The sequence below is a fragment of the Silene latifolia genome, chromosome 1, assembly GCF_048544455.1.
Source record: "Silene latifolia isolate original U9 population chromosome 1, ASM4854445v1, whole genome shotgun sequence".
NCBI classification, from domain to species: Eukaryota; Viridiplantae; Streptophyta; class Magnoliopsida; order Caryophyllales; family Caryophyllaceae; genus Silene; species Silene latifolia.
In genome coordinates this window covers 149,297,275-149,307,148 of record NC_133526.1, presented here as the reverse complement: position 1 = coordinate 149,307,148, position 9,874 = coordinate 149,297,275, and the positions used below count along the sequence as shown (strand labels likewise).

General features: G+C 35.2%; 1 protein-coding gene across 1 annotated transcript; it reads right to left on the bottom strand.

Annotated features, from left to right (window-relative positions):
* Positions 1–4,127: 4,127 nt before the first annotated feature.
* LOC141657822 (putative transcription factor bHLH086) lies at positions 4,128–5,866 on the bottom strand. Its single transcript, XM_074465170.1, has 5 exons — positions 5,426–5,866; positions 4,994–5,113; positions 4,764–4,829; positions 4,584–4,649; positions 4,128–4,393 (listed from the first exon to the last, which is right to left on the bottom strand). Exons 1-5 carry the CDS (start codon positions 5,864–5,866, stop codon positions 4,277–4,279), a joined length of 810 nt encoding a protein of 269 aa, XP_074321271.1. The 3' UTR covers positions 4,128–4,276.
* Positions 5,867–9,874: the final 4,008 nt, after the last annotated feature.

Genomic DNA, 9,874 nt, shown 5'->3' with positions numbered 1-9,874 from the left:
CAGAAGAGCTACGCCGACTTACACCGCAAGGACATTGAGTTTACGGTAGGTGACAAGGTTCTTTTAAAAGTGTCACCTATGCGAGGTGTTATGAGGTTTGGGAAAAAGGGTAAGCTAAGCCAAAAGTTTATAGGTCCTTATGAGATTTTGGACCGTGTCGGCGAGGTGGCCTACAGGTTAGCGTTACCACCAGCTTTGGATAGGGTGCATAATGTTTTTTATGTATCCCAACTTTGGAAGTATGTGAGCGATCCGTCGCATATCCTTGAAATGGAGAACATCGAGCTTGATGAATCCTTGTCCTACGCCGAGATTCCTAAGGAGATTCTTGATCGCAAGGTTCGTAAGACCCGGAATGGTGAGACGGTCTTACTCAAGGTCCTTTGGTCTAATCATAATGTGGAGGAAGCCACATGGGAACCCGAGGAAGCTATGCGAGAACGTTTTCCTAACCTTTTTGATCAGGTATGTTTGGTTACGAGGACGTAACCGTTGTCTTTTTAGGGGGTAAGAGATGGTCGCGGTCTTGTTTTGTTTTGTTTGTTGTTTTGCTTTGAGTCGGGATAATGATTTTTGTGGTGACTTGTATAGTTCCTTGGTGTTGTTATATGTGGTTAGTATAGTCTTGTGGTGTAGTGTTGTGCTTTGTTTTATAGTAGAGTGTGAACTTCGGGACGAAGTTCTTTTTAAGGGGGGAAGATTGTAACACTACGGATTTTCTTTGGTGACTAATCGACCGAGTAGAGCCTACACGGCCGAGTAATGCTGTTGTTGTGAGCTGTTTTGGTTCTGCCGATGAATACTCGGCCGAGTATAGTGAATACTCGACCGAGTAGCGGATACTCGGCCGAGTATAACTTTACTCGACCGATTATTCGGTCTGGCGAGTATTATTTTGACGGTTTGATTAGGGAGTGTTTAAGATTATTTTATATCCCGCGTCAGTTTTCAAAAACATCATTTCAACTTCATCATTTCTACGTTAACCCTAATCTCTCCCTAGATCACTCCCTAATCATTCCATAGCTTTGTTGTGTGTGAAATCTACGGAGTTCTTGCGTATAATCCCTCGTCCTACTGTTGGTAAGTTCTAATTATATGTTATTCATATTCGTTGGGGTTACTGTATATTTGCGGAATTGGGAATATGGGGGTTGTGCATTGTGTAATTGTGTTGTATGGTTATGGTATAGGAGAAGACTTCGTAGAGGAGCCTTTCTGATTGTTCGAGTTCATTCCACTGTTGATTGCTAAGGTAGGGTTTCCCTACTCGGTTCTTGTTCTTTGTAAGACATGTTGTTGTGATTATTGTTATCTGTTGATCATCGGAGTATGGAGATTGTTGTGACGATGTTGGTGTGAGGGGATTGAGATGGCTCTGATGTCATGTGATTGTGATTGTGGTGGAGTCACTTGCGGGAGTGGCTTCACACCCTAGTTCGCCCTCCGTGGAACCCGCCACGGGAGGGGATGTGCACATTAAGGGACAAGGATTGTTGTCGCTCGTTGAGGAGCTGGACTAGGTGGGATCGGCTGCGGTCACCCACTGGCGGTGAGGGTTACCTGTTGCGATGGGTAATCTGGCAGGGCTACACACTTCGGTGTGTAGTCGGTTACTGTGGGAGATTGGATGTTTGGGAATTGGTGATGATCAGTTGATTTCTCTGTTTGTTTGTCTTAATATTTGAGTATCCGACCCGTTGTTGTTTGTGGAATCTGCGGTGATCCATTCGGGGATGGTGAGCAGGCTTGACAGGTATTGCTAGTGTGAGCTTGGGGACTGTCTTGGGAGAATTGCCATCACGAGTCATAGCATCACCGTCTGAGTCTTAGTTGGATTTCCTTTATTGTTAGACTTTGGAGTTGTACTTTGTTAAACAGTATTTGGGTTGGATGTTGTAAACTTTATACTTTACAGTACTTTAATAAATGTGTTCAGTTCCGACGCTTTTGATATGTACTAACCTCGGGCAACCGAGATGGTAACACACTTTCATAGTAGGGTGGTCCTGGTAAAGCACCTTGGTATGAGGGGGTGTTACAACTGCAGTGGCGAATCATCGATCGAGAGCTTTTATGTTCGATCGAATGCCTAAAAAGAGGAGAAGACCTAGACCGAATGGATTCTTTGTTCGATCGAGGGGTGCTATATTGGAGATCCTCGATCGAGTTGTCATTCCACTCGATCGAGTGGTTTTTGTTGGCTTTTGTTTGATCGAGCATTTCCAAAGGGCTCGATCGAGTGACTTGTTAATAGACACAAGATTTTAATATCTTGTCATCGTATTTTAGGAAAATAATTATCTTTCCTATAAATAGGAGAGACTTAATTAGGTTTTAGGATCTATGATTTCAATATTAATCAGACGTTACTTCCTCTTTTCCGGATCTAATTCTTTGTAACCTTTCTTCTCTCTTTTATTATAATTTTCTTTTGCTCATTTCTTCATCATGCTTGTTCTTGCCTTATTTCTCGTTCTTGTTTTATTTACTATTATGCTTAGCTAATTCTTGAATTCTAGGATTAGGGGAACCATGGTAATATAACGATGATGTGATAGTTGGCTTAGAAGGTTTTGTTGTGAGAATTGTTTCATTAACAATATAAATATAATCGCTTGGTTGAATGCATGCAACTGAATTAGTTAATCTGGTTAAGTTCAGACCTAGATCAAAAGATTGGAATGAATAGACCTGTTATGAGCAATAGACTACACTAGTGAGGGTGAAAGCTAAGCTAGTTGTATTTTAGGGCGGATATCATACCGAAAGGACCTTTCCTTTACCCTTCTCACATCAGACCTACTGACCTCACCTTTAGCCGATCTGCGTAATACTGTGGTGAACCGACATCCTGACATATTTCTCTTTATCTGCTTAATCTCCTTTTTATCCCTTGCCTTTATTAGTTTAAAAATCAACTCAAACCCCCATCTTGTGACCTTAGACAGACTAGATAACGAGTAGATAGTGACCGCCTCCTTGTGGATACGATACCAGACTTACCTCTGTTGCATTAGTAGAGCCAGTTGGTTTTATTTTTGATAGGGTTGCAACAGCCGTGTTAATAAGTTAGCTAGTGGTGCTTGATTTTAGGAGTAGGAGGTACTTATACTTTAGGAAGAGAAAGGTAAACGATGATGTACGAATAAGTGGTGAAAGGTTTAAGGGTAAAACAGACAAACATTTTTGGATAAGGTGGAAGTAGCGATATTTGTGCGTAGAATACAAAAGAGTGAAGTTAGAAGGGCGTTAAGGAAGATGAGGTCGAAGAAAGCAGAGGGATCGGATGGTATACGCATAGAAGTTTGGTGGTGCTTGGGGGGAGAGAGGAATCGAATGGGTAACCATGCTCTTTAACAAGATTTGGAAAAGCAACAAGATGCCATCAGCTTAGAGGAGAAGCACTCTTTTCCCTTTGTATAAGAATAAAGGTGATGTCTAAGATTATTCCAATCATCGAGGAATTAAACTTATGAGTCATACAATGAAAATATGGGAGCAGATAATCGAACAAAGGCTTATGTAATGTATAGACATCTCGGAAAATCAATTTGGATTTATGCCTGGTAGATCGACTATGGAAGCAATTTCTATTATGAGATAGTTGATGGAACACTATCGTGAGCATATGATTTTTATTGACTTGGAAAAGGCATATGATAGGGTACCAAGAGAAGTACTTTGGCGGACTTTGACGAGGAAGGGTGTGTCTCGAAAATATATTGACCTTATAAAGGACATGTATGAGAGGGTCGGGCAAGTGTACTTACTAATACTGGGAGAATTTTCCATTGTCATTGGGATGCATTAAGGTTTCGCGTTTAGTCCTTTTTCTCTTTGCTATAGTTATGGATGAATTGACAAGGGCTACTCAGTACTATCTTGTTAAATTTTTAGCTAAATAAAATTTATACAAATCAATGATTAAAAATATAAGCATGATGATGAGTTGATGACACATTATTAATTAATAAAGATTAAGATAAATAATCAGCCGCTTAAGCACATGAACCAACAAGATACTCCATATATAATTGCTACTCCGTAATAAATTTGTCCAAGAACTTTTGCCCTTTGACTTTTCCTGGGACTCGTATTTCTTTACTCATATAAGAATTCCCGTGTAATCTTTTGTCGTTTCTTCATTTTCTTCCTTGTTCCAAAAACGGTCCACTTGTTAATTTGTGTTGATAAAGTGGTCATATAAGTTCGTTTGAAAGTTACAGACATAATAACTCGTCTGAAATAAGATCTTTTAAAGTGTTACATGGAGCTAGCTAGAAGACGATCTTTGCGATGAAAGGATTGCATCGATGGCTTCCCTGACTTGAGATATATCAGGTGCTTTACCACCAGCCGCTGATGGCCAAAATTCATCCGTTGCTAATATCTATTCATCATTTTCCACTGGGTTACTACAATATAATACTAAATTACAGTTTTTCTGACGTGTGTCTCAATGTTACACATTAAGAGTCTAAATGAAGAGAGATTCTTATGATATAAACTTGAGAGTCCTTCATTTTGATTCTTAATGTGTAGGACACACGTTAACAAACTTTTTTACTATATACTTTTACCTTTATTTGTAACTGGAGGAATTTAACATAACCAATAGCCTTCTCTAACATTGTCACCAAATCAACCTGGTGTATGACCATGTTAAGTACACTCATCAATTTACTACAGAGTACATAATAAGCAAATATAAGAACAAAATTGAGAAATAATAATGTTGATGAATTAAAACATCTACATACCTTTGAACCATTAGGCACAAGATCTTGGAGTATCTTAAGTTTATTGCTAATTCTTTCTCGCCGATTCTGAAAACAATAATAACGCACTACGTTGTAACTTAATTTAGTTCGAAAAAAATTACTCCGTATTAAAATTACCTCTTCAAACCGTAGATGATTAATGAGCAAGCTAAGTTTACATAATTTTCTTCGAATATAAAAACAATAACAAAAATACTCTATTAAATTACCTTAGCTATAGCACTTTGAGGATTCTTTATTGTGGAGGTCGACACGGGCTTTGCGGACTTTTTTGAGGTCATCGGTGTACGCTGCTTCTTCTTCTTAAGAGTTGCCATGTTATCCTCTTCCTACAAAATTATACGGAGTATATTAAATATTTAAATGTTATTCCAACATAATTAAATATCAGGGGTAAATTTGTTCACAAACAAGAGGATTGAGTAACACTCACACTACGTAAATTGCATGTTCAATCTATAAGATTAGGTAACATCTGTTATTTGTGAAGGTCGTTTACAATTTTCAAAATAATGATTTCACATTTAATCTAACAAAAAAGTTAATTATAATAGTTAAATAAATACTTGAGAGAAAGATCAGGCAACTAATATGGAAAAAAATGACTTAACTGCAAAACACAGGGAGTTAGATATACGTACTACATGAGGTCTCTTGTTGAAGCATTTTTGTTGTGCTCCAAACTCGGGAGAGGGATCGGCAACATTTGCATCGGCATAAAACCATTCACCATTACACGAATCTTGATTATAATCACTACTGGTATTTGAAGTAGTGTGTAAGTGAGTAATATCTTCATTATCCATCAAGGGTCGAAACCCGGATTGGAAGTTATTAATCAAGGACTGATGATGAGATTGTTGATGGGGTTGATCATAATTGCAGGAATTAGCACTAGTTGAAGAGCTAGAAATGGGTGTTTGGTGATCATCTTCCAAACCATTCTCATCATCTTCTTGTTGATCATAGTAATTATTAAATTCATAAAGGGGAATATGTGGGATTTTGACTGATAATGATCCAACATCAAGCATGCTATCATTATTCAAAGACAGAGAGACTGTTTGGTGATCATCTTTCATTAGTTCCATATGATTAACAAGCTAATTTTGGTTTAGAGAGTTAATTAATTATTAAAGCTTACCACAAACTAGAATGTGTGAAAATGAGAGCAAAGGATTACTTATAAGCTTAAGAGGAAGACCTAGGCTTAAACTTCTTACTCTAATAAGATACGTTTGTTTACAAGTTTTTGAAAGTTTGTTCTCTTTATAAGACTGTTGACTATATTTGCTTTGCTTCTTTGTCTCTCTTCACTCTTGATAGGTTTGAAGTAGGGGTGTTCAGAATAAACCGAACCGCAATAACCGAACCGTAAAACCGAAAAACCGTCCATTTTTAAGGTTCGATTAACCGAACCGTTTCGATAAAGCGGTTCTTTGAACCGAACCGTTAACTTTATTATGGAAAAGGTTCGGTTAAGGTTCGCAATTTTAGATAACCGGTTAACCGCGAACCGAACCGTTTCACAAAAAAGTTAGCAAAAAATTAAAATATTATATAAAAAACTGTTCGTTTGTTTAATTTTCTTAGTATATTCAAATTTAAAATTTATTAAATTGATTAATGCTAAAGTTTAGCTTATTACTTTATTGTTGGGTATAATATATAATGAAAATTTAATTAAACTAATAGAAAAAATTCCCAAAAATTAACGAAAACTGAAAAAAAAAAAGTAATATAGAACGATTATCGGTTAACCGGTAACCGAACCGCTAATAACCGTTTAAAGTGGTTAACCGAACCGTTTATAACCGTTTCTAACGGTGCGGTTTAGGTTCGGAGTTTTGGCGAACCGAACCGTGTGCGAACCGAATAAATTAGAGGTTCGGTGAACCGAACCGCGAATGAACACCCCTAGTTTGAAGTACCCTATTTCTCCTAATTTATTCTCTTCCTTTAATTGTCACCTTTTTAAATAAAGTTAAGTAAAAATAGTAAATATCTATCTAAATAACATTTCTATTTTCATTTTACATGTAAAATTTTTGATCTTAAAGCTTATTATTTTGGACTTAATTTCAGCTTATTTCAGTTTAATTCAGTTCGGTTCAGCTCTTCTTTTTCCTTCACAAATTAACTTACTTCAGTTCAGTTCAGCTCAATTCAATTCAGTTCAATTCAGACAGTTTCAGTCCAAAAAAAAAGCATTAATCAAGGGATATTAAGGATATTCAACCATTTTTCTAAATTATAACTTTGGCTAAAGGGGAGCAATTCAATATTGTAATTAGGTAGAGAATTCTCATGAACCTCCCTTGACTGTTAATATTTTTTTTTTTGAGGTAAAATATATAAAACGTGGACACGATAGAGATTATCAAATTTGTAATAAAATGTAATTATTAGAAGTAAACAGATCAAAATTATTAGAGCATTAGTAATAGAAGTTCTTATTCTTGAGATTGTCACCAAAACCTTTATTTAAAGAATTGATCTACTAAATCATAAAGTTGGTTCTTAATTTTAAGAATTGAGTTGTAAAATAAGAACTAGGTTGCTAAGCATATGGAAATGTGATGATCAATGATCATGATATAGAAAATGTGAAGTGTCTTTAAACTGTCTAATTCCAACAAAAAAAAGTTCCGCTATTGTGGATTAAAGTTCTTAAATATTGAAAATAGACAAATATGATATAGCATCAGAAGAACTTTATATAGTGTTCTTTCTGCTATTGCTATTGCTCTTACTTTCTCTGTATTTATATTGCCACTAGGTTTGATGTCCGGCTACGCCCGGTCTACCTTTATTTACCATTTAATTTTATTTTCTATGAAACATGATTCGCTAAATTTGGTAACACATACATTTACCATTTATATCTTGAAATTATGATGAGATGTAAAATTAATCAACAATATATGAGACACATTCACCACTACCGCTGTTAATATTATTACCTTCACTACATCCCCGGTTAACACTATTACGTTCACTACTTCTTCTGTTACTGTTGTTTCTTTAACTACTCCTACTATTTTTACGGTTAACCCGTTAGTTTTCTCAAACTCATATATTTAAATAATTAATATTTTCCTAAAATCGAATGGTTAGTTAATTTTTCAAACTCTCCGTTGTTTCTACTGTTACTTTCATTACATGTGTTGTGACTACTATTACTTTCACTTCTCCCGCCGTCATTATTTTTTCTTTCACTATTCCCGCATTCATTATTGTTAATTTTACTACTCCCCTTGCTGGTTGTACGACTTTCACTACTCTCGTTTCTATAATTGTTGCTTTTACTACTAACATGGGTAGTTACTATCATATTAGCTGATTATGTAGTTGTATTAGAGTTATACTATATATTTAAATAAATCTGAAATATTAGATTAGAATATTATTCAAGATCGATCATTATTATTTACTAATTAAATTACAAATCAAATTAATTATGGAATATTAATTTTTTTTGGAAATATAGCTTGATTTATTTATCTTTTAATAGTTACCAAAATATAACATACTTATATTATATCCGTGTATGTTAAATAATTAACATCTTTTTTGTACTAATTAATACCATAAGCGTGACATGTTTATTTTAAGGAAAATCGCCATATTATGGTGTTTTCTAAATTTATACTTCAACCAAAACTATATAAAATTTACATTGAAGTCTTTTGTTCAGGTCCATCACACAGTGCTATGATTAAAAACTATATAGTATAATTAATTTGTATAGATTTATTTAATTGCATTGAAGTCCCTTGGTTTCTGGAATAAATATATAGTATTTATTTGACTTTAACTAGTCAACACTAATCATTGTTTTCTAAGGATATACTTTAGTTTGTACTTTTCCTAGAAGAAAAATGATTTAAAAAATTGTTATTTGATCATCAAAATAGCGAAATCGATAATATATACATATGTTTTAGAGAGATTAATTATCAGTATTACCAATCAAAATCAAAAGAACTAAATATTATCTATTTTAACATTTTGTCCTGAGGGGAGTAATAATATAATAATGGCTTAATGATAAATAAATAGCTTAAAAAGTTGAAATCTTTGGCAAAGGCTACACCTTCCACTAATTTTTCTACTTCCTTTATCGTAATTATTTATTTGTCTTTGAGTAAATACCCTTTACAAAAAATAAAAAAAATATATAAACAAATAATTTGGACGAGTAAAAAATTTAAGTTGTAACTTAAACTTACTAATTAACTGTTGCAAAGCTGATTATTTAGCTCTTATTTATATTGATCTTATGACTACGCATGCAATCACGTGGGCTGAGCTTTCTTTACTTCAATTTAGAATTTAAAACTTGGTAATGATTGATCAATATTCTAGATTAAGTACGGTGGATGTCATATTATACTCCCTCCACTTATCTATTGTTTGGGCCAAAATTGGCACAATAACTTATTAGAGGATAAGCCATTTGATTCTGTCTGAAGAGTTGGGCCGCAGAAGTTAATCAATTACGAGAAGCCCAATAGCATGAGGAGCCCGTGAATTGGAGAGTCATCAGGGAAAATTCAGGGAGAATTCAGGGAGATCGGGGACAATAGGGCAAGAAGCTTCGGTTATGGAAAGAGTTATGGTAGGATTGATATTCTTTACCATAAACAGAGTAGGGCATGTCTAGGGTTCTTACCCTATAAATAGCCAAGGAGGCAATCAAGAAAGGGCATTCAAGATCTCACACACATAATACATTGTGCTAGCTAGATTTACATACCGTCTCCATTGTACTCATTCTTATATTAACAAGCAAGTGCAATCCTTGGAAGGGTATTGTCCCTTCCCGCGGTCGTTTCCCATATTGGATTTTCCGCGTCATCAAATCTCACGTGTCAACCTCTATTTACGTACTTAATTCCTTTATTTAACATTAAACACAAACATACAATCAATACGCAACGAGTAAGACCGCATTGACCTCGCATAACCTAATTCGGTAAAAATTACCCAAACAGTTTGGCGCCCACCATGTGGCATTGTGGTCGTCAATCGTTGATTACTCAGACATATAATGGACAAACAAACGTCAGCAGCCGTGTCAGGAAGCG

What these genes read in the sequence shown, in the direction of transcription:
- LOC141657822 (XM_074465170.1), bottom strand. Translation starts at nt 5,866, where the DNA reads ATGAAAGATGATCACCAAACAGTCTCTCTGTCTTTGAATAATGATAGC. An exon ending in CTCAAAGTGCTATAGCTAAG is followed by an intron (nt 4,830 to 4,993) that starts GTAATTTAATAG and finishes TATTGTTTTCAG; the next exon opens with AATCGGCGAGAAAGAATTAG. An exon ending in TTGTGCCTAATGGTTCAAAG is followed by an intron (nt 4,650 to 4,763) that starts GTATGTAGATGT and finishes GTCATACACCAG; the next exon opens with GTTGATTTGGTGACAATGTT.